Source organism: Fringilla coelebs, assembly GCF_963513975.1.
Source record: "Fringilla coelebs genome assembly, chromosome: 14".
Taxonomy (NCBI): Eukaryota; Metazoa; Chordata; class Aves; order Passeriformes; family Fringillidae; genus Fringilla; species Fringilla coelebs.
This window is the reverse complement of record NC_140040.1, coordinates 3993374-4018751: the sequence shown is the minus strand read 5'-3', so window position 1 is coordinate 4018751 and position 25378 is coordinate 3993374. Positions and strand designations below refer to the sequence as shown.

The 25378-nt window shown below is 39.8% G+C and overlaps 1 protein-coding gene across 2 annotated transcripts in view; it reads left to right on the top strand.

Moving 5' to 3' along the window:
• The window catches only part of CDH13 (cadherin 13), a gene marked incomplete at its 3' end in the record, with an annotated part of 437223 nt that overhangs the window by 78763 nt on the left and 333082 nt on the right, over window positions 1–25378 (top strand). For both annotated transcript variants that reach the window (XM_084215472.1, XM_084215471.1), the window contains exon 2: window positions 8014–8125. In XM_084215472.1, the coding sequence (XP_084071598.1) occupies window positions 8014–8125 (112 nt within the window). The remainder of the gene's footprint in view (window positions 1–8013; window positions 8126–25378) is intronic.

Genomic DNA, 25378 nt, shown 5'->3' with positions numbered 1-25378 from the left:
TAATTTTTTCTCTAACAGCTGTTGCCACATCAGTGTTTTCCTATGTGGAATAATGACTTTGCCCCATGCAACTCCATGTGAAGGGTTTTAAATAAGTTTAAACAACTTTTAATTTATATCCTTTTTAGAAAACCAGAGATCTGTATTTTCATTCATCTAAATGCTTCGTGAAGTCATTACTGCTGAAAAAGAGGACCAACCTGTTTATCCCACTAGGCAATAAATAACTAAAATGTTTGGTGTGAGCAGATCTTCAAGAAGGTTATTGTTGTAAGCAGTTTAGGTTTCAGCAATTCCACACCTTGCAGCACAACCAGTCCAGAGCTCTGACTTTCAATGTTTCTTCTTTATGCCTCTTTCACTGGTACAGGAATGGCTCATTTGCATTACTCTGTACCCTGTAAAATGAATTTATTATGCGGCTTCTCTAAATAGGCTAACCAGTTGTAATCTCATTCCAGTGGTGTATGGGTTTCAACAAAACATGATTACTTCCTTCATAATGCCTAAAAATAAACAAAAAATAACCTTGGAGCCCAACCTGTCCTTTTGTTCAAGTCTAGTGTGTTAAATGGTGCTATTAATCATGATGGGTAGTTATTTACTTGTTAAATACTTGAGTAATTTAAAATATTACTTACTTTGTGCACAAGTAACAGCTCTTGGTCTCTGTTATTAATCATCAAAATACTTAATGAAGCGGGATGAGAGCCATTCCCTGGATTACAAAATCTGAACAATGATCAGATACATCTGCATGGCTGAAAGTGGAAGTTGATCCTGCACTCTGATCTGCACTTGTGGCTACAGATAATTCTGAGCTGGGAGCTCAGTTGGATCTGTGGGCAGATCCTGAACCTCAGCTAGGAATCTGTATGGAGAGGGAAGGGGCTGGAAGATCTCTGCTGACCATGGGCAGAGCTGGTCCCCATCTGGTCAGAAAAGCATGGATTTAACAGAGCATGAGGGTTTGCATCTGTGTTTATATTTCATAAAGATTAATCCTGGCTCTGTTTGCAGAAGCTGCTTAACAGTGTTGTAGGTAAATGGTGGTCACTCCTCCACTGATGTCCAATTTCTCAGCTCTTTATGTGCTGGTTAATTTTAGAATGATTGTGAGCCACCAGCATGACAAGACTTCAAAAGGAATTTTAGGAAGCATTAGGCAACATGTTTTGGGCTTAAGGAAATATTCAGACTGTGGAGAACATTTATCTGGAATTCTTTATGTATTTTGCACAAGTGAAGCTTAAGCAGACACAAAGAAATGTTACTGAGATGGTCACGAGGATGTATCCAAATAGAAGGAGATGGAAAGAATTTGGTTTGTCTAGCTCAATAAATGGAAGATGTAGAGGGGACAAAGGTTAATTTAGTTATGAGACAAGACTTGGGCAGAAATAAATGGCTATAAATTGACTGTGAACAAATTTATTCTGGAAGATATGAAATGACCAACAGAATAAGGGTCAGGAATTGTGAAATGTAGGAATTATTTCTGATTGAGATCAAGTGATCTGGCCAGCAGATCACTGTGCCTGCTCGTGACACCCAGAGGTGGTTCCTGTGTGAGGCTTTCAGGCTTTCACAGAATCACAGGATTGTTGGGCTTGAAAGGGAGTTCTGGAGATCCTCCAGATCAGCCTTCCTGTTAAGATGGGTTACCTGGTTCAGGCGATACGGGAGCATCTCCAGATGGGTTTGGAATATCTCCAGGGCTTCCCTGGACTTCCCAAGTTTTTCCTGAGTTCCCAAGTCAAGGGAAATCTAAGCTAGCTAATGCTCTGAAGTAAGGAAAATATGTTTGTAAGAATTAATAAAAAAGCTTATTTTAGGGTGCAGTTTCATGGCAGCTGCCCCAGACTGGGGTGCAGACTGTGGTGGTCTCACACCAGGCCCTGTTTTTCCAGCTACATCATCCTGTGAACGTGAGATTCACAGAACTTTGTGGTGACTGGGCTCAGGGAGCAGATGGGAATGGGAGAGCAGGAAAACTGACTGGGGAGAGAGGATTGTCCCAACTCTGCCTTGACATGAGGATGCTGTCAGAGTGCTCCTGTACTTTGCAGGAACTGCCCATATTATCCTTCTTCACCCTGAACAGTTTGGGCTCTGTGGTCACTTTGATCTCTGAACAGCCCCTGGGAGCAATAACAAATGAATAAATCATTCTGAAGCGAGTGATGGTGCCTCTTGCAGAGCTCCTCAACTTCAGAAGGCGAGTGCCTGTTTGAAACTCCCTGTTCTGACACCACCACTGGCAAATGGCTCCTTGAACAACTTAATGAGATTCCCAGTGCCAAGAAAGATGCACACCTTTTACTGAATATGCAATAAAATTCTTACAATAAACATAGGTACGTAGGGAAAGTGCCCATAAAAGGGAAGCTCCTGTGGTAGATAGTCTCACAAAAGAGTTTGTCACATTTTGTTTCCAGTTAATGGATGCCTACCGCAGTCACACAGCTTCAGTGACAGGAGAACTGAATTCATTTAAGCCAATAAAGTCATTCTAATTTGCATTTTCATAGCCCACTCTTCAGTACTCCGAGTGTGACTTTCCCTTTTAGGACAGAGCTGTGCAGTAAATGGATAGGTAGGCCCTTTAAGAGGATATTTATCATCCTTGCAGAATCTTAGTGCCAAATCTTAATAGCATTTCTTACAAAAATGACTGGAACTCTCTATCAGATATAGAGGTAGAGCTGTAGAGATAGGGAACAGTCTTTTTTTTTTTAACTTCTTTCCTGATAGAAGAGCAGTTAAAGCCTGAAACGGTGAAAACTTCCTTCCAAAATGAAAATATTGCATTAAAAATGCCCCAAATAATAGCATTATAGAAATCAAATTAATTTGAAAGAACTGCATTTAATTAATTTAGTCACATTCAGAGATAAATAATTCAACACACCTTTCTCTAAAGTTAAAATGCCTTTGTTAATTATGCCAATCAGAGGATAATTTATTCAGGCTTTTGAGTTTTTTGTTTTTTTTTTTTTTGCTCTAGTTGATATTAAAAAACACAGAAGACACAGAGATCTTCATGTCCAGTCTGTGTATGTGATTTGATGAAATAATTGCCTTAGGACCTGCTGACACTCTAATTGGAGTCTGTGTAATGCAGAATCAGAACCTTACTTAGAGATGCGCTCTTTATTTTAAGTATCCCTCTGTTAATTTCATTTGAATAATTCTCTCATTTAAATCTGGGAGAAGACTTCAAATTTCATCATCTCCCTATGACTGTGTGCTGTTTATCACTTGTTTCCTTCACTGATGGCCTCCTCATTATCCATTTTTGTGGGTCTGGTGTTGCAGCACCTGAACATGGAAAAGGTTTTAAGATTCAAAAATCTCAATCTGCATGATAAAAATATTTTGTCATGAGCAATTTAATTCAGTGTTGGCAGTTCTCATTATTCTGATTACTTTTTTCTCTTCGTTCTCAGCTCTAAGGATCACCATATTTCTTATGAAAATCTGAAGTTTTCATATGCAAAAAGCAAATTTCTGTTTCTCATGTTTCCACAGAAAAGCTCAGAAGCATAAATTTTCAATACCCACTTCCAAGTAAATGACTCAAATAAAAAAGAAGCCCCCAAACCATACTTCAAAAGATAAAAACCCCCCAACCCTACCAGAAACGCCGAACAAAACAACCAGAAGTAAAAACTCATTTCTCAGAAAGTGACTCACAATTCTTGAACTCTTGAAATTACTTCTCTTAGTAAAAATGAGCGTGATTTCAATTTTAGCTCCTCCTTCTTGTGCTCTATATTGATTTGTTTTTATTGCAGATTACTCTCCTGAAGTCAAAGGTAGAATGTGGTCCTATTTTCCTCTGAAAAGAGATTTGTTTACCTTTACTCTGTGCAGAATTCCTCTCTGGGCAGATGGCTTTCACAGGTGTCTGCACCATTTACGTTTCTAATTAAGTAAAGCCTTACACAAGGATGAATTTCACACGACAAGAATTTGTGTGAAATGCAATTAATATTCTGCAGCTTGTGTTTCTGTGCTAGGTGTTCTCCTAGGTAGGGCTAATGAAGATATGAGGGTGTACACAGCAAAAGGTGAGAAATTTCAATTGCAGAGCGAGCATGTGGCCAAACTGAAACTGTGCAAGTTGAAAAGAACATAAAGAATCTGAAATTCTTTAGAAAGACCTTTCTGAGATGACTTTCAGTCACCAGAAGAGGAGGTAGAAGGACGCTGTTATTTTGAGGTGCCATGATACCCAAAGGTGCTTTAGCATCAGGGAGTTTATTCATTTCCTCTGCAGTACAGTATTAAATTGCTCTCCTTTTTTGCTTTCCAACCATATTCTATGTGAGCAGTTTTCAGTGCAAATGTTGAGGTCAGTAAAGGTCACCAGCATGTGCGTGCTGGTTTATTAACTAAAAAAAAAGGTGTTTCTTAGGCTTGATATCTCACCAGGAGTAGAGTTCCAGCACAGTGGCCCAACTAGCACAGGAGTTATCTGAACTATGACATTTCCTTACACTAACTGGCAATAAATTCTGAAAGAAAAATTGTCATAATATTAAAACTGAGTCTGTGCTCTGTACATTTCTGAAATGCTGGAGGTTATGAAAAACTTTGATTTTGCTTGTTGATGAACATAGGATCTGTAGGCCTGAGTAGTCACAACTCTGCTTTGCATTTCAGACTTCTACCCTTTTAGATTTTCATGAGCAAATTGCTGCATAACTGTCATTTTTGTTCAAGAATTTGGCTTTTTTCTTGGGAGCAGGTGAAGGATCCTTTTGTACTAATTGCCCAGCACTTGACTAGCTCGGTGAACAATATTTGTGTATTCAGAGTTCTACATACGACATTTAAATATTGTTTACAGTGTATTTAGCTGAAGTCTTCATATAGGCAGCCATCAGTCCATAAAACCTTTTATTACGTCCAAAAATATGAAATCTACATGGTGTTTAAATTCAGAATGTATTCTGCTTTGAACAAGCCTCTTTGCCTTAAACATATATCTGCCTGACTTAATTTTTCAAGATATTTTTAAAGACTGCTGTCCCCAGTGTGAAGAACCTTTACAGAAATTATTTTAATGAGATAGACATTTAGTTCAACAGAAGTTTCTTCATGAGAAAAATAAATTAAAAGAATAATTTTCTTTTTTAAATACAATTCATTAAAAACTGTCGATGTGATGACAGATTTAACATTTTGTCTGACATGTAGAGAAAAAAAAAGCGCCTGGAATTGCACAAGTGGAATAAAATGTTCCATTTCACAGCAAGGCCAAGCTTTAGTCTTGTAATTATTTCAAAGGGAGTAAAGGTCATTTTCTATTTGCTGCATCTCTATTATGTGAGCCTTCTGTACCAGGCTTACAGAAGTTAACTCATGACCCATTTAGATTGCCCAGATTTCAAAGTCAACTTAGACTGTCACAAATCTGATAAAGTTGACATATTCCCATCTCTAAGTACTGCTATAGATGATGTCCAAAGAGGCTTTTTATTTATAGCTCTGTAAGACAAGAGTTCCAGCTTTAAGGCTTGAGTAGCTGGGAGATCAGAACATGATTTGCCTCTTACTTGCTGTGTTAATCCTTTAGGAGAAGAGCTGTTTGTAGATAAATTTCAGGATATATGGCTTGGACTGTTTTTCTGGTGGGGACTCATTATATAACTTTGCTTGCATCTTGAGATGGGCAGAGGTTTTCTCCTGCTGTGATTGCATTTTTATGCATATTCATCCAGGAACACTGAGTCAGAAAGACAGGTACTTTAAACCTGCACCTGTGCACACAGAAAATGTGTGCAGAAGATGCATGTGTGCCTTTCTTCCTGTGCATATACCCATTGAAATGCATATAAGGCAGGTTTTTTAACAATCAGTAATCAAGCTTTATGCACAATTTTCAGGGTAGGCTCCGAATACCTCAGTGCACATTTGCAGATATCTCCTGCTGGAAGACTGAAGGGGACACATCCAATTCTCAACCCCAAAATCTCCAATAAAATCAATATATCAATGTCATCAAGAGAATGAGGGATTGGGGGCTGTGGTTTTAAACCTTTTTAAGAAAGGCAGGAGTAGTTTGATGATACTGATATTAATAGCAGTCAAGTGTATTGCACTTTTCTTGGTGTATTACTTTAAATCTTTCTCTTCTTCCTTGGCTAATCCTTCCAAGGGACCAATGTGGAGCAGGACAGGATGGAAGGCAAAGGTGTCCATCTGTTGTGTTTGCCTTCCACCAGATTAATTAACATGAAATATTCTGGCTGTTCCTTGCAGTCTGGTGGCACTTCTGGCCAAGTTGTTATAGCAATGGTCTGACATGAAACAAATGATCCAGCAGTTGGTTCCCATAAGAACAGCTAATGCAGACCAGGTGGGGCATTGCTGCCTTTGGATTTTGTAAATGGGATCACACTGGACTTTAAATGAGTGGGAAATGAAAGAAGGGAGAGAGCAGATCATGTATCACTGTGATTTAGCAAATGGATTGTGGGTGGTGGGGAGTAGGGAAACATGCAGCTGTTAAAATATTGCAGGACATCTCTTAGGATCGGGATCAGCAGACTTGGATGATAAAGGAGCGGAGGTGGGACAGAGAGATGCTGCTGGTGCTTTGGGAGAAGTGAGAGTGCTGTTGTCACCTGAGCTGGTGAAGGAGAAAAGAACCCTCAGCATTCACTGGTGTGGTATTAGGGAGAAATTGTCTTCACTTTAACCCTGAAGAACTTTATTTCCAAAACTGTAATTTGGTGTTGAGGATGTCTTGAGTAAATAGACCCATTGTGCAGAGCCACTTGAATATAGGAACAAATGTCTTTCAGAACCCCTGTTTGTTTTGTTCTTGGTTGCCACACGTGCCCTCTCTAGCTGATTGTGCTGGGGCTGCCTGACAAGAAGCAGATTGCCCGTAACAATTTTGAGATCAGAGTGGTCAGTGCACCACCTGAAAGTCAGGCTTTGTGAAACACCTTTAGATGTTCTAAAGCAGAAAGTACTTCTGAAAATGCACTTACACACATATGGGCTGGAAAATATGATTTGGCTTTTCCTGCTCTTAACCTTGCCTCCTTTTGCCTCTCTCTTTAGCCTTTTAAACTTTTTAGTAATTTCTTTTTGCTTGCTGCATCTTTCTTGACCATTCTTACCTCCATGCTCTCATTTAAAAGCTGCCAAGAAACACAGCCCTTCAGGCTGTTTTCTCTATTCAGGGATAAAATGCTTCAGAGTCTGAGATTAGAATTGTAGCTATTCCCAAGCAATTTTATTTTGCTTGTAAGCTTCCTCTTTTGATGTTCCTGTGGTGACACAGAGCTTGGGTGACCATGTACTGACAGTGACACAAACTGTATTCAACTCAAGCCTTCAGATCCACCTCCTCTGTGATGCACACTTTGCTTTTTCAGTCTTGCCTTGGTGTAAACAAGCTTTTGATTGCAGGGAGAATGGAGGAACTATGGCATGGAGAGAAAGAAAAGGAGCAGTTTATACTTGCTAGCAGAGAATTTATTTTAGAAATGAAACTTCTATATGTGAGATTTTACCCATGAATACAGAATTTCTTCTGCAACTTGGTGATCAACTTTGAGACAGATTTGCAGCTCTTAATTTGTCACTTTTTCGAATTTATTTGCATGTTCTTAATTTCAGCATATATTTAGGTCCAGCTGTATTCAGCTAGGCCTAAATAAATGTGATTTTTAGGAGCAATCTTGCATCCTATGTTTTTATGGACCAGTAACATTCTTTATTGATATTCTGAACTGAAATTCACCTTGAAAGCTACTATTTTGTAATTTCAATGCCAGCCTATACATATAAAAGCAAAAACCTTACATAAAAATTGTTTAGCAAGATTTGAAGGGGAAGTGTGATGTGATGGATATTTTGTTTTATGAGTATGGACCCCAATGTTTTGTTTTATGAGCGCTGAGCCTAAACCCGCTATGGTTCCCAGAAGCCAACATGATGGATGAAGGAGTGGATGTTAAAAGTCTATTTCTGGTTTTTTTCCCCCCTCAGGTTCTGCTGCTTGCATGTGCAGAAGATTTAGAATGTGTCCCTGGATTCCAGCAGAAGGTTTTTTATATAGAAAAGCCATTTGAATTCAGAGAGGACCGGCTGGTTCTGAACCGTATGTTGTTTTCTTATATTACTATTGTGCAAAAATCAGAATTGTTTATGGATTCATTTCCTTCCTGCCATTTATCAGAAACCTTTTTTTGTTTTGTACCTAAGATTTTGGATATTGCCATGATTCAGTCTGGGTTCCCCTGTATTAATCCTATGTCTCTACAGACTTGACTTTGTTTCATATATTAGAAATGGCAAAATGCAATATATAATCATTTAGGGCTATGTGAATATTGTGAAAACCTAGAATCAGCCATTTCTTAAAAATTAAATTTACTCTGAATTTTTTTCATAGTCTTACCTATGAGCCTGAAATCAGGACTTGCCCATCAACATCTCTATTAAATTATCTCAGCAATTCAGATTTAGAAATTAGTATTTTGAAAGCACTCATAGCTGATACAAATCCAAATCTTGACATGAAGTTCAGAGGCTGGAAGAAGTTTGGGATCATCAATGATAGCAAAGTGTCACACAACTGAAATATTCAGTATATTTTCATTGAGCAGGTGTTACATTATGAAACCAAATCTGGCACTGTACACCCAGAGCATTAAACTGAAAAAGATTTAAAAGTTTTTCAGTTCTGGTGTCAGTTCATTCCAATACTTCAGGGTTACAAGTTGCTCATTCCATTCTGGGACTTTGGGATTTCAGCCCTGTCACACAAGAGTGGTGCCTTATCAATGTCTTTAAAGACTTAAAAAAGGATTTAAGTGCTGCCATTTTCATAACTTCCAAACACACCTGCATTTTTACATGTGATATTTATTACTAATGATTTCTTTCTTGTGCTGGTGCTGAACCAGGAATTCTTCTGGGTGTCCAGCAATGGGCAGTAGTGCTTGGCTCCTATGTGCAATATCTGAATCCTACAATGGGATGCATCCCATAGCTTGGTGGAACCAAGAAATGCAAACCAGCATTACTCACCAAATGCACACATATCCCAACTCAGTTCCATCCAGATATCACTGCTACACACTGATGTATTTTCACTTCAGATGAAGGTGTAATCTGTGCACATTCACTTTAAAATAGCATTAACTTCTCAAAACGAAATGTCAGAATTAGTTGCCAAAGTCTATTGAAATAACTCTCTTAAACTTAAGTCATTCAGCCTTTGGAGGTACTAAAATAAACCTCTAGGATAACATTTTTAGTCTCAGCATATGATATGTTGCTTAGTCTGAGCTGCTTTTTCACAGGAACTTTAGATCACGAGCAGTAATACTAGTCAGACATGTGAGATTGTTGTTCAGCTTAGAAAAGAGTTTCAAGTTTCTCATTTCTTTATGAAATTTCATTTTCAATTCTTATTTTGGAGTTGTCAAACACATTATTCTCACACAACTAGAAGTTGAAATTCTTTGAATATAATAGATTTAATAAGCAAGCTGTTTTGAAGACCTATTAAAGAAACAATATGGATAAAGTAGTGCTAAATTGAATACAAACAACTTTGTTGAACGCTTTTTCTGCTTCAGAACTTTGAGGCAATTGTGTGTCTGGCCAGATCTCCTGCTGATTTAGAGAGGATCACCCCAAGGATGTGTTGGTTCAGCCAAACTGACTGGACTGCTCTGTGGTGACCCAGCCATTTGCGGTGGCGTAAAATGAGCACAATAATTAAGATGCCATCATTAGTGAGAGGAGGAGGGAAGAGCAGGAAGAGACTCAGAAATTCCTGGGAACAATCTGTGGAATTAAATTATTTTAATAAGCAGACAGTAAATTGGCCTAATATGCAGTGTTGGACAGAGGCAGACTGTCGACGCGTGATCCTGGTTAATTCAATCACCCACAAACAGGGTGTCCTTCATGCAGCACCATTAAACCTCAGCACAGTTCCTTCATTTTAGCTGTCAACAGAATTGATAATTTTAATTGTCTGTTTGAATACACTTTGCATGCTCTTGCATCTTTTTATGCCCATTACCAAGAGCAGTGTAATTTAGCAGCTGCATTGCAATGTGAGGCTTACCAGGGCTGTGTAAATTAATAGAGCAAATATGTAAACCAGGCCTATAGCAGTGATTGTTTTTGTAGTCCTCAATAAGCCAAGGAGCTCCTTAATTCTTTTCTGAAGTGCAATAATACAGTCCTTTTCTTTTTTTTTCTTTTTCAATTTAAACAAGAACCTACTGTACGTTTCATTGCTAGCATCTCCCTTGTAATTAAATATAGGTTGTCACTGGTTCTTCTGTATTTATTACTTCTACCTATGGCAGTGTTAATTATATTTTACATTTACTGATGGGAAGAATGAAGAGAAGACCATACTGAGGGTACAGAATTTTCTCTTATTTCTTATTGTGATTTGTAGAAATTTTTATTAAAGCCTGCTTATAAGCTGGCCATAGCTGTGTGTGCATATCCTACTAGTTTCACTGCTATTCAGTTGCTATTAGTTTTTCTGTCATTGTGCTCGGGCTGAACTGGCTTTTTAATTCTTATTTATATATTTGCTCTTGCATCTCATTTAGTAGTAACCTCCAGACTTTGACCATTTCTTTGTCCCTGTTTGGTCATCATTTTTTTCCCCTCAGACCCCTTCAGATCTCCTTATAGCTTGTGTTTTCTATAACCATAAACAAAGCAAGGCATTGCTCTTTTACTTTTGGTCTGCCTAATTTTTTCCTCGGTGTGCAGTACCAGATGTTCCCTTGATGTAGTAGGAAAAGATCTGTGGAGTCACTTTCTGGAAATAGTAATTACATCCACTTAATTATTATTCTAACAGACAGTTGTGTCACTGGTTTTTTCCTTCCTTATAGATTTTTAAAAATTATTTTACACCTAGGACCATCTTTGCAATCCAATAGTGAAGATCATCAAGATTTCCACATTCTTGATGAAGTGCTAATTGACAGCATTTAATTACAGGTTTTACACCTGTCAGAAGCACTTGTGGCCAGGAAATGCCTGTCCCTGCCAAGGCTGGCAGGTCACTGGCAGTGACAGGGCTCTGTCACGCTGGGCTGAGGGAAAGTTCCTAATCAGACTCAACAAACGTGGGAATGTAATTGTGTTACATTAATCACGTTTATACTTAACACACATCGGGCTTGGCTTTTGGGGGTATTTTTAATTGACAATGAATCAAATAGTGCACTTGAATAATGGAGGCAATTAACATAAAGCACGAGGTGATGCATTGTGCATGCTAAACTGGAAAAGGCATTTCCAGCACTTTAAATGTCAAAACAAAGGAAGTTTTGACCCTTACTTGAAAAGCTCTAATTTGGATGTTAATTAATGGCTGACCTCTTGTGTCTCTTACGTGATAGATTGCCTGTTCAGAGCCTGGGCTGCTTCAAGATCAAGGTTTTGTCTGTCTGCATTTGGGTACTTTTTGTTCTGTGGATTTTAACAAAGAGCTTTTCTATTCAACCATATCAAAATCCTTGCTTACTCATATGATGTGAAATATCTTAGTGTGCTTATTAATGCTTAAAAGCAGTTTTTCAATTGTCTGGTAAAGCTGTGACCTCCAACAAGATTTACTTTGTTCAAATCAAATAAAGCCTGTGGGAAGATCAGAGAAGACCATTCCTCCTCCTACAGCCTTGTGTGCAGGCAGATCATGGCCCTGGTCGTGCCCACATCCAAATATTTCCTGTTGATTCTGAGCTGATGCCATGTGAGAGCTGTGATTTATCACATCCACCCTTCCCAATGATTCCATGCCAGTTGACTGCACAGATGGCCTCTTCCTGTGCCTGTTCCATGCCACCAAAAGTGGTGCTGTTCCTCTCCTGCTCCTTCTGATCCTGGAGTTATCCTGCCCACTTCGTTCATCTCCCCTTCTTCCCTCTCCCCACACCTCACACAGAGCCAGTGTGGCAGCCTCATTCAGCCCCCTGTGGTCTGCCAAAGCCTCTTCAGGGTTGTGACACGGGGCTTGGATGTGATTGCTGCCTCTTCATGCTGAATACTGCAGGGTTTGGTAATTGGGATTGCACATGGTAGTTGTAGTTTGCAAAAGAACATGTTCAAGCTAGGTAAGATTTTATGCTTAGCAATTTCTTGCAGGGAAAACTGTCTGGGCTTCTGGGTAATAGGGAGATAACTGTGGATTTTCTACCTATTCAGTGTGTCCTTGCTGAAACAGTGTTGCGGCTTTTCAAAATGAAGAAGTTTTTAATGCATTTTGAGTTTTACAAACATCTTCAATTTTCTTTCAATTCACGTAAATCGCTCACTGTGTTAAGAACGTGCTTCAGAGGATGTTGAAAAATGACTTGGTTCCCATTCCTTGGCATGAAGGAACAGGTTCTATGGAAAGGCATCTCAGCTTTCCTACCCAGGTAGGAGAGTGCTTGTTATATCCTAAAATATGTATCTTAATGGGCTCATATGCATGGATAGAATGTGGATACTAGAGCTTCAATCTGACACTTGGGTACATCGTTAAGATAAGGCAACTGGAACTCTTATTCCACGTGGACAGAAATATTGGTCAGGATTTGAAGCAGCACATCTTAAGCGCACTATTCCTATTTAAATGGTCATAGGAAGCCAAACTCATGTAAGTAAAGTTCCAGGAAATACCTGGGGCTCTGTGCAAAATGGTTGCAAAGTTGTGGAAGTTTTAAAGTGGGAGGTTGGGAACTTTACTACATGCTTGTGGAGGCAGGGTGAGGGAGATCCTTTTGCACCTAAATACCTGATGCATTGCCTTTTAATTGAAGTTTGATGCTGACCTCCCACTCCACCCTCTTGGAGGGAGAACATTTTCTGGGAACAGATATTATAACTAAATAATACAGAATATCTCAAATGTGCCTCTGAATAGATACATGCAGATTGGTGTTGCAGCACAACAATATCACATCATCTGTTTAACTGCTTTCACACATGATTGAAGCAGAACTAAATAGGAGAGAATAGTTGTTGAGTGCCAGGTGGTCAGACAATTCCCTCCCAAAAGCTTCTAGGGCCCGAGGGGGAAGGAGTCAAAAATAGACTGTTTGATATTTATGCATATACATTAAATTAAGCTAGTGTTTGCAAAGGTAGGACATTACACTGAGCAGAATAAAAGAATTATTTAGTCTCTGAAAAACATCTTCAGGGCTGAATCAAAACCCCTCAGGGGTGCAGTCAGCTCTTATGGAATAACAGAGGGAAAGGCATATGTGTTGGTGAAACCTCCTCCTTGCATTTTAATTCCAGGATGGAGGAAATGAGGATCTAAACCCAAAGTTTCTTGTCTGTTTTGTTGAGAAAAGACACACAATCCTGTTTAGAAAACAAACCAAAACAAGCAAACCCACATGAAAAGGGGGTGAGGATCTTTGTAGCGACAGTGAATGCTCTGTTAGCAGCTTGGTCTGGATTTAGGAAGATAAAAGTAGAAGATTACTTGGTTTGAGATTTAATTTGTTTCTGGAGACTTTCCAAAAACCATAATGTTTCACAGCTAATACTTTTTTGAAATACGTGTGGGCTTTGGTTGGCTGAAACATGCCAGCTGTTCTCCTAATAATCTAAATCAATGGCCAACTGCTCAGTATTAGCAGGTTGGGTCTCTTGCTCAGTGCAGTGCAAACCTTGTATTAATAACGTCCCCAGGTGCTTCAGTGGAAGACTTCTCTGCTCATTTCCAGTTGGCAATTTCAGAACAAAAAACAAAACAAAAAAAAAAATCAAATTAACCAAGCTATTACTCCTGAACAGATTACCCACGCAGGCCACGAGGCAGCTCCCTCTCTGCAGGTGTAGAAATAGGAAAGTGTAGGTGGCTTAGCTTTGGCCAACTCCATCAGCAAATAATCTGACACTGATTGCTTATGGCTGGCAATGTTTTAGCAGGGTCATCTTGCTGAGGAAATGGGAGGTAGCGAGGTGAGATTTCTGGTCAGAGGATAGAGCTGGGGTCACTCTGGAGAGGATCCAGCACCAGCCCAGCTCTACCAGGAGCAAACTTTGTCCATGTGTGACAAAGAGATGCAAATCACCCCACACTGAGACATTAATGCATTTCTGTAGAATATTTTTTGGTATTTTCACAGACTGCCTTTCTGACAGGACTTTTAATTTGAGGATCTTAGCAAAGCACCATTCAAAAGAATCATGGCTAGCTAACCTTTTCCATTACATTTCAAAGTGCAGTGTGGACATTTAGCAAGAATTAATGGGAGTATGTGAGGTTAAATCTTCCTTTAAACATAGAATCTCATTTAAGTTAATGATATCTTAAAGCATGCAAGTATTCTTGAAAATAATTGTAGATGTAGTTCACAATTAATTCTGAGCTTTTAGGATTTCTCTCTGTTAATCCAAATCAAATTATAACTTTTCTAATGTAATTATGATCATGCCTCAACTTGCAGTTTTTCTTTCCCTTTGCTTATTTAAATCAGTCCTTTTCAGACAGAGCAGTCTGCCTGCTTTAATGGACACATCTCCTTTTCATACAGCTTTCCTGTGCCATGCCATTTCTCAGTCTTGCCTTGAGAATAAGTACCACTGACTGTAAACTCAGGGAGACTTTCAGAAATTTCTTAGATTGGGGGATTTTTCTAGCTGGAGGCTAATGCTCTGATTTTGTTTTATGCTTCTGTTCAGCCTATCCACCTGAACTTTTTCCTCTAAAGATGGGAAAGAAAAAGTAACTTTTAATGGATTGATTCTGAAAACTCTGGTCTGTCTGGAATGACTTTGTGCATATTTGTATGCCTTGTACCTGCTGCTTCTGGGGCAGACAAGTGAACCTGTGGATAGGGGAGTAAGTGCATGTCATATTCTGTGATGTGAATATTAACTAAAATGTTTGCCTTGTGTTTTTCAAATCCCTGAAAAAATATCAGCCCGGGCAAAGGGTAGGATTTGCTCAAATAAGAATCCCAGCCTGTAAGGGATTATCTTCAACAAAATTTGAAATTCCCTTACCAAGGAATTCCTTTAAAACCAATTAAAATAAAACTAGGAGCCTTGGGAAGGCCTAAACCATTCCTGTAGTGATCTGGGATGTTACTTTTTAGACGAGAATTCCACTTACAATACTCAGTTTGATTTGTTTACTTTGTTTAAAAAAAGAAAGGTAATAAAAAACCCAGTGCAGCCTTCGTCTCTCAGCTGTGGAGAGAACTGAAGCAGAACTGAGGGGCCTTTAATAAGGCAGCAAAAGGGAGGCGCTGCTGGAGCAGCTTTACAGGTAGTCAATAGCAGAAGAGAAATTCCTCCCTGAAGTTGGAGCCAGCACTGGTAAATCTCTGACACTTTGAAACACTTGCTGGCAGGTACCAGAACCTAAAAGCAGGTTAGACTGGGGTAAGTGATAATCTCCTTGATGCACAGGACCGTTCTGCTGCCAGGCAGTCAGGTTTGTTTTACTGAAGAGCAGATTGTGAATCTTTTCTCTCTTATCAACAGTGTTGTGCGTGCTCTGGCTGGATCTGGCTTTATGTATAAACTGGATTGTCTTGCCTTGAACTTTTCCTAAAATAGGGTAAAGCAGGGTTGTGGGAAATGGGTGCATTTTTAATTTTGTTATTGTATCTGATAATTAAATATATTTTCCTCTACTAACCACACTGATAGGAAGCACTGTTTATGTAAATGTATTAAGGCACGTGGGTTTTGTTTACCTTCCTTTGTGTGCCAGTGAAACAGAGGAAACACAAAATGTGCTCTGGTCTGCTAAAAACCCAAATTGCCTGGTTAGAAGTAGGACCCCTGCAGTCTTCATTTAGCTGGAATTTTAATTACAGTGCCAGCTCTCAACACTTACAATAAAACAGTAGGGGGACAACTATAATTTGACCTTTATAAAACATTAACACCAACCTATACAAAAACACAACTTCAGCTTAAAAGAATACAGTGGGAAGCAGAATTCAAGAAATTATGAAAACAGTGTATTTATGATACTTTAACTTTTGGAAAAAGCACAGCAATGTGCTCGTGTGGACAGCAAATTGGTGTGTTTGGTTCCCTGAACCATCATGGTCAACCATCTAGTAGAGGAATGCTGCATTGTTGGCAGAGGAACCTTCCCATGGTTTTTCATGTCTTGGGGAAATCAGTGCTGCTGTGAGGCTCGGGGTAAAGGATGCTGCCCAAACCCCATGGGAAATGCTGATGGATAAAATACAGATTTCTTTTCCCAGAAAAGTCAGTTCAGGAAACTCCAGGTGCCCACCCATCCCCTCTGCATCTCTTCTTTGCTGAAGTGTTTGTGACAGTCCCTGTGGTGAGTGACACCTGGGCCAGGGGCTCTTTCTCCTCTTGGAGGGCAGAGCAGAATGAGGTGGGGAAGAGGAGGAACGGATCAGGACAGTCTGTGCCTGTGTTGGAAGGGGATGTCACTGCAGCTCTTAATTTATCACTTTTTCAAATCAATTTGCATGTGCTTAATTTCAGCATATATGTTTAGGTCCAGCTGTGTTCAGCTAGGTCTGAATAAAAATGATTTTTAGGGGCAATCTTACATTCTATGTTTTTATGGACCAGTAACATTCTTTATTGATATTCTGAACTGAAATTTACCTTGAAAGCTACTATTTTGTTCTTTCAATGCCAGCCCATAAATATAAAAGCAAAAACCTTACACAAAAATTGTTTTCACCACTGCTGAAAGGGGCAGCAGGACTGGCTCCAAGGTATAGAAACACCAGAAATGGTAACAAATTCAAATGCATTTTTGGTTAATTCTGGCTGAAATAGTCCCTTGATTTGTGGTGTGGCAGCTCACAGTATTTTCTAGTTCTGTCATCACTCAAAGATGATGAATAGTGTGCTCCAGTTCTTCTCTTGTTGTTAATTTATTGTATAATAAGCATAGTTAATAAATGTCACCTTTACTTTTTTATGAAATGGACTTGAAGCTGTAAACACAAGGATACTTTAAATGTCCCATGATAAAAGGAAAATTTGAAGCTGTCTGAATGCCAAGGTTACAGGTTGCTTTCGTGTGACCTGAAGCATTTTTCTTTTGCTGTTTGCTGACAGGTGAAGCATCAGTTGCTAAAATCTCTTATTCTTTAACTTTTGATGTGATGGTTCACACCATGCTGTATCTGTGTTCAGAGGTGATGCTGGATGCACACAAAAATTATGGGGTGTAGGAAGGCAGATATTCAATATTGTGGTCAAGAGTTTTCCAGGGGTTCATTTTGGCAGAATGAAAAACCTCAGCTGCCAATGATTCGGTGTTTGGCTTTCCAGTTACTATTGCTCTGTTTTTTGGGGATTTTTTTGGTGTTTTTAATCAAGGGTCTTCTAGCTGGAATTTTTATTCAGCCTGGTTTGTATTTATGGAGGAACCACTCAAGTGCATCATAAAAAATATAGGAAATAGTGATTGTATAATATTTTTTAGAGCAAGAAAAGAAGTATTGTGGGAGTTACACAGTAATTTGCAACCAAAGAGCTCATTTCATTTAAATTTTTAAAAGTTACATTTGTGACAGAGGAAAGGGTCTAAAATTATCTTTAATAACAGAGCTGATGAGTTCATTCTTCCGATTAATAAGAAAATGCAACTCTCCAAATGTTCTGTAAGATTTGGTACTTCTTCTGAGAAATCAGTCAGATCTCATGCAGGTAGGCAGAAGGTTTTTGACATAATAGAATAGCAGCCTCTGACAATTAAATGTAAATCAAAATAAGAAATTTTATTTAAAATTTTATTATTACTTCTGGCACTTTACTTTTATTCTTTGAGACACTGCCTTTAATGGCTTCTCCAATAAATTTCAAAGAAGCTGAGATATAGAAGCTGTAACACTTCCAAAATAAATCTATTAATTGTAATGCTTCTGAAAACATTGGGCATTGACTACTTACTGCTGTTTTTATAAGTCAGCATCACTTCCCAGAACTGTCTGATACTGACTGGAGTTAGCACTGGTAATTAATTGAAATGAAATTACTGGAATGATGAATGAGAGCTGGACATGTTTGACTTAACTCTTTCTGGTGCTCTAGCTGTGCCTTAGATCTTGATTTAGAAGGAATTTAAACAGCACCTTAATTTCAGGTCTTTCCCCACTCTCCAGAACTTTGCAGATTCTCTCAGCTCCAGCAGCAGATTTTCTTGCACAGAATGTCCTTGGGGAAAGGCTCAGGCTGAGCTGTGAGGAGGCTGCTCCCCATGCAAAGAGAAAGGTGGGAGAGATTCCCAGCACAGATGATTTGGGCTGATTATTCTCAGAACCATAAATACAACAAAGAGTTCAATTTCCATGGGTGAGTGCTGTTCCTGCTGAAATTGAGTTTTTCTGCACAAGCCTGTGCCAAAACTCTCATCCTTCCTGTCTGCAAGGGCTACTGGATTTTAGGTAACTGATCAAAGAAGTCTAGACTGGTCTTTTGAATATTCTCTTAATGACTTAAATAGAACAGATCTGGATAGGGCTGAACTCTGGAAATAGGTGCAGGGGCTGGTGCTGCACCTGCTGCTGGCAGTGAGTGGGTGAGAGCCTTGGGATGCTGAGCATGGCTGGGGGGAGCAGCTGGCACTGCCTCAGGAGAACTGGCAGATTTAATAGTTTAATAAAGAGATAAATATTTGATAAATTAGATTAAGGACTGAATTTAATATGGCTAGATTGAAAATGATGTTATGGGTAAAGGTGGTAAAATTGTTCTCTGTCAGGATTTACTATTTGTACTATCTCTAAAGCCAGGTCTATAACAAGTCTTCCTGTTTAGAGAGCCCAGAGGCAGCCTCAGCTTTGTTTGTCCTCTGGGAAAGCACCTGATGAGTTTAACAGAGCTTTGCCAGTTTAGGAGTGGTGGGAGAGCACGGGCTTCACTCAAAGTGCAGTGTTCCAAACTTCATCCTGAGTCTTTCTTTCAAAAAATAGTGCCTGCAAAGGTCACTTAAAGCCTTTGTGGACCAGATGGACCCTGTGAGGTTCCCAGGCATCGCAGAGGTCATGGATTGGGCACAGCAGGTCTCTGGAGTTGGGGAGGTCTGGGAGGTGCCAGGGAGTGGCACACGCTGAGGCAGCACCAGGCAGGACTGAACTGAGTGGCTGGGTAGTGCTGAGAGGGGGGAATGGGATCTCCTGCCTTTAGGGGTTTAAAAACACCACCAAAACCACCAAAATCAACCAAAAAACACCAAAATCAACCAAACCCCACCAAAACAAATATAAACACAGAATAGAGCTCTCAAAGCAACATTCAGGCAAATACAGCAACCTCTGCTTCTCTTCCTGTCCTCTCCCCTCCCTGTGACAGTCTTTGTGCCAATCTTGAGTTCTCACTGTGTTTTCTTGTTGAGGCTTTCCTGAGGAGCAGAGTTTTTATTTGAACTTACCCCTGCCATAATCCCAGGAGACTGAAATCTTAGCTGTGCACATAAGCTTGTGCTTTATCCTTCCCATTGCTTCTTTCTGTTGAAAGAGTTTTACTTTAGATGGATTAATTACACATGGATTAAATGAGTGACTCCACAGCCTAGTAGTTTCCCCATTTCCATGAGTTAAAGTGGTTGTTTCAATCCCTACTCACATGAGTGTTTATATTTTTAATGCTTTAAATCAATCAATGAATAGATAAAACCATGAGAAGCATCAGTGATTTCAAAATAAGCATTTTTCTAGGTATTTTAATAACTATTTAGAGAGCTGGAACTGGAACTTGAACTTGCTTGTGATGTGTGCACAAGAATATTTGGATGTAATGATTGCAAAGCATGTAGGAGCATTTTAACTTAGTTTTCAGCAGAAAGCAGAGGAAAAAGTGCTTTGTTTTCTGGACCCTAAAGTCATGTGCTAGAGTACCATTCTTATGGTTTGGGTTTTTTCTTTTTTCATGCAATAATCAGTTGGATGCAGCTGAAATGGGTCCAGCAAAAGGGGGCTGGCACAGCTTGCTGGTGTAGGAAAGTTTCTGTGTGCATGCTCCAGCAGCTTAGAGCAAGCAGTGCAGGTGAACTGGAGCCTTCCAATCCTGGTGGGATTCTGGAGCTCCTGGTTACAGGAAGAACAGGAGCTCTTCTCCCTCTAGTGTATTGCTTTGTTATTCTAGAACCTTTATTAACTTTCCTATATTTGTCAGAAATTCAATGTTTGTCTGTCAAGAAGAATTCTTTCTCTTGCATTGAACAGTTTTTTACTTTGTTTATATCTTGGTATGAAAAATGGTTTTTTTTCTTTTGAATTTTATTCTGGTGGAACTCCTCAACATCTTCTGTTTAAAAGCTGAACCAAAAAAATTATTTGCACAGCCCTAATGGTGTCAGTAAATTGATTTCCCCAGAACATGACTGCCTTTCCTCTCTGGGATGCCCCAAAGTGATCACTATTAATGATAAAATACAATGGAAATTTTACAGAGAAATGAATACCTGGGATGCTGCTCTGAAACGAGAACAGCAGCGTGGATGTCCTTGAAGGATGCTGAACACATCTCCCTTCCCTGGTGCCTCAGGAACAGATTATGGAAAGGCCACCTTGGGCTTGGTTTGCCAGCTCAGGGTTTGCTCAGGGTTATCAAAGCAAAGGTGATGGTACCTGGGCCTGCACTCCTGGGTGGGAGACAAGAATGGCTGAAATTTCCCTCATTTTTCAGAGCAACATTAAGATTATAACTCACTGCTGGTGGTTGATTTCCAGGAGGTCTCTGTGGCTTTACAGAGCACGTGCTTCCTCAGGTTTGGAGGAGACTGATTCATTTGTTTTGAAGAATTTAGATGAGAAAAAGTAGAGAAACCTCCCCTTGAAAGAAGTATCTTCAAAGAGGAACTTTTGATGAGCAGCATCTCATTCTAACAAATTATCCTGATCTCAAAGCTCCTTTTCTGCCATGCTGAAAAAGTGACCGTTTTTGCCAGTTCTACTGGCAAACCTGAACTCTGCCAAGGCTGATGTAATGAACACAAATAATGTTCTGTGTACTTCCCTTCCAATTCTGTGCTAAAAAATGCCTAATTAGAAGGATTACAGGAACTGTAAAAAAATGGGGGAAATATACATTAATTTTCCTCCTAAAAATATAGAAATATAATTGACAATTTTGATCTGAAGGTTGCAAGATTTTGTTGAAAACTGTTGAGGTGTAGTCATGAAATCTTACAGGAATTAGAAAAAATGCTGAACACTGATCTGCAAATGCCATTTGTAGCTGACTTCATGCATTTCTGTTTTACCTCTGGAAAGTAAAATCAATTTCAGATTAACTTTGACAGGGAGGTGTTGAGGTGTGTGAGTCAGCACTTACTCAGATATTTCTGCCAGCCTGTTGGGAAGACAAAGAATTGTGATGGATATTATCAATAACAGTTCTAGCCTGAAAGGAAAATTGGCAAACTAAGTTAAGAAACACTTTCCTGCCTTGTCCTGGCACACTTCGCAAAAAACTAAATTATAAGTTGCTATTAGTGTACAAACCTGAAATTTATCTTGAGATTTAGGAACTTTTTTTTCCCCTGCTCTACCCCCTTTTTGTAAAAAACCCTGTTATTGCTGTTATTGCTTTTACTGTTTTTATTTTTTTCCACTTTGAAATCTGGAACAGCTATTTTTTTCTTGAAACAATGTGTTTGGTAGAAGTCAGTACAGCATGATTGAAACAATGAGGGATTTCATTCTTTTTATCCACAATTGTGGAGCTATATTCAATAACCCTTTATAACAATCTTTGCACTATACTGAATTATGTATCGATTCTTCTTTTGCAGTAGCTTCATTACAGAATTCCAGATGGAAAATGGGCTTTTAGATGTCAACCTGAAACTCTTCACAATTTTGAATATGGTATTACACATAATTCTGTGAGGACCTAATCACACATTGTTTGATTTCAGTGAAACAACTCTCATTGACTTCCCTGAGAGCTGGCTGAGGCTTGGCTTGAGCTATTGCTGTGTTATTGAAAGTATAATCAGCATTTTGATTCAATTTTCCATCTCTTTCAAGTCTTACATGTTAGCTGTGCTGTGCATGTGGTCCTGCCACACAGAACGATGGATTGTCGGGTTGGAAAAGCCCCCTAAGATCATGGAGTCACCCAGCACTAAATCCAAGTGCCACCTCCAAGGATGGGGACCCAGCCACTGCCCTGGGAATCCTGTTTCAATGCTTAATAACCCTTGCAGTGAAGAAATTTTTCCTAATAGCCAATCTAAACCTCCCCTGCTACAATCTGAGGCCATTTACTCTTTTCCCATCACTTGTTAGTTTTGAGATTGACCCCACCTGGCTAGGACCTCCCTTGAGGGAGTTGTAGAGAGCAATAAAGTCTCCCCTGAGCCAAAACAAAACCATCCTCAGCTGCTCCTCCTCACCTTTGGGGTCCAGGCCCTTCGCAGCTCCGCTGCCCTTTGGCCACACTCCAGCACCTCAATATCTGCCTCATAGCACTCACCCTGGCTGGAGCTTTCAGGAAGACACTTTTAGAACAGACTTGGAAAGTAAAAAATATTTACACTTTTTTCTAATTGCAAATTTTGTCGATGGAGCCTCCTGCAGATGCTGTGTATAACAGGAGAGTGTGGAAGCTGGGTCTGTGTCTGTTCCTGGGGCTGAAATTGCAGGGGTTAACAGATCTGGAGCACGCAGGGCTCTCTGGCCATTGATTTTTAGTGGTTGCTGTTACAGAAAGTACGAGTGGCATTTAAGACAGACAAAGCACCATATTAAAGTTAATGCCTTTGATTTCCTTCAAATCATCTGTAACCCATGTGGGCCTGTCATAATTTATACCTGGCTTGGCCACGGCAATAAGTCTGAACTGTCACATAATCTGCATCAACACTTGTGCACGAGAGGAATGGCACATGCTGCTCACTGCAGTTGGTCTCAAGGTATTAATTATTTATCTCTCCTTACCCAGAAGGCTGCCCTGACATTAATTGGTCTTTCTCATTATTTGTTTTGCTAGGAAAAAAATGGGATTAAATACCGGGAGAGGAAGATAACAGAGGTTTTGCTGCATAAGATAAATAAAAACCAATTCCTGTTTGTTTCTAAACATGATAAATGTGACCAGGATTTTTGGTCTTCCCCACTGCCCCTAAAGTCTTGGGGGTCTCCTGAGGATAATCTTAATAGGATAAAGTGGTCTCTGAAAAGCAATTAGCAAGATTCCTATGAACTGGGCCATGCCTGGGCCATGCTCATCTTAATTCCATTTCTTGGGATTTTATTTACTCATTTCACGTATAATGTATTTAGTTCCCTTAGCTCTGCTCTGTGGTTTGGAATCATCCTGGTGCCTTTCAAGTCCCTGCCCAGCTGTACCTGTGAGCAGCCAGCAGCCCCAGGAAGGCTGGATAGCAGGGGAACGTGAGCTTAGATCACAATCCATACAAAGTCTGGTCAGTACCAATAATTGAAATAATTAATGCTGTAATGAAGCTTATGAAAAGGGGATCAGCGAGGAAGACACTGGGCTTTTTAGGAAGAAATTAAGTGCCTTGTGTCAGCTCTCCTGGTTTTATTTAGAGGAATCGTATTTTTTTGGAGGCGTGCAATTCACAGTGTAATAAAGCTCTGGGGAAAGTTCTTCTCTCTTACCATATGTCTTATGTGCTATACCACTAAAACAATTTTTATTTCTTTAATTTTTAAATTCTTTTCTAAGACAAAAATTCAAAAGCTTGTCACTTCTTACCCAGTCTTCATCCATGGCTGCATTTGGAGAATTCCAGGACAAGCCAGGGTCTGTTTAAGTGTCTTCCAGCAGATACTATTACATATGTTTAATTAATATTGCACCTTTACTACTGCAACTTCTCTGTTCAGGAAAACTCTACCTCCAGGAGGCTTTTGAACTCATCTGATGTGCTTCAACACCTTTTGTGAGCTGTGCTTATTTCTTTTATGTTTATTTCTGTCTCTGGAAATTGGTGCAGTGGGAAAGCAAGGTCCCTGCCACCCACCTGCTTCCTTGAGCTCAAACTCTCCAGCACCAGCCCACCTACAGACCAGAAATAAGCAAACAAACAGCTCTGACCAGAAGGTTTCAGCAATGAGCATGTCCCTCTTGTTCTAAAATTAAATGAGATGTAGAACCTGTCTCAAAGCATCCTGTTTGAGGGGTAATAGAGAGGGGAGGTCCTTTATTGAAATTGCATCCTATTTACACCCCATACAGCAGCATCCTGTAGTTGGTAAATGTTCTAACTGCCAGAAGTAATATGACCTCTGAGGCAGGGAATATCTTCCTGCATCTATTTTCAGTTAGTGAGAATCTTAGTAGATCACTGCTGGAAATAAATGGAGATTAGTAAGTTTTCCTGGCTTTATTCAGTACATCATAAAATGTTGAAAATATTAAAACAATTCAATGTGTTCTTGGAAGAGAAACACGAATAGGGCAGGGGAGGGTTTGGAGTTTTGGGTAATGAAATTTCTCAGGGTTGTTTGGGGGCACTTTGTTGTGCATGGGCTGTTGCTGCCAAGCAGGGAACCTCATGCTGGAGGGATCCTTACAGCCACATGGTCACTTTGAGTCCCTCACACCAACAGAGTTGTGGGTCAGATCTGAACTGGCTGGAGTCACAGTCAGCACCTGCTGACTGATTCCTTTATGGGCTCCCCCAGGATCTTTGCATGTTTTCTACCTGGAATTGCTTTTGTTTAGCTGGTTGCACTGTGTATTGATCTTGAGCTGCCAGCTAATTTGCAGGCAGCATTCACCCAGCACATTGTGTACACAGTGAGGAGAGGGAACAGGAATTCACCAAGTCCTGCCTGTGGTGCTCATCAGTGCTCTGCAGCCACTTTTATTGTGGTGCTAAAGGGAGAGTGCCTGGGACTGCTCGATGGCACCTGAGCTGCCCATACCCAAATTTCCATTCTCTCACTCTCAAAACCAGAGTGGCTGCCTGCAAACTGCTCCCTGTGCATGATCCTCGACCCCTGGAAGCAGGGCTGGGAGTGCAATTAGTCTGCTACAAGGAAGCACAAATGAAAAGAGAAGGAGCTGCACTAAATGGCATTGAGGGTTTGGGAGCAGCTCTTGGCAGCAGTTACCAGATGGAGCAGCTTTACCTTGAGCATTCAGTAGGGAGGGAAAATTTAGGAGCTGGAAAAAGTGCTTAGGACTGTTGGAAGTGCATATGATAAAGCAGTTGAGATCCTAAAAAAGCGCTGCTTTTCATTGGCCCTGCTTATTGCACAATGTACATAACTGCTCCTAGTTAAGTCACTGAGGCTGCTGGCAAACTTAGGAGGAAAACATATGCTTGTGTGAAATGCTGACTGGAAATTTAGCTAATGATCTATTCAGCTCTGGGTGCCATACACAGATCATGAAACATTTACTTCCAATAATTAGCTGTTTTGTAGTT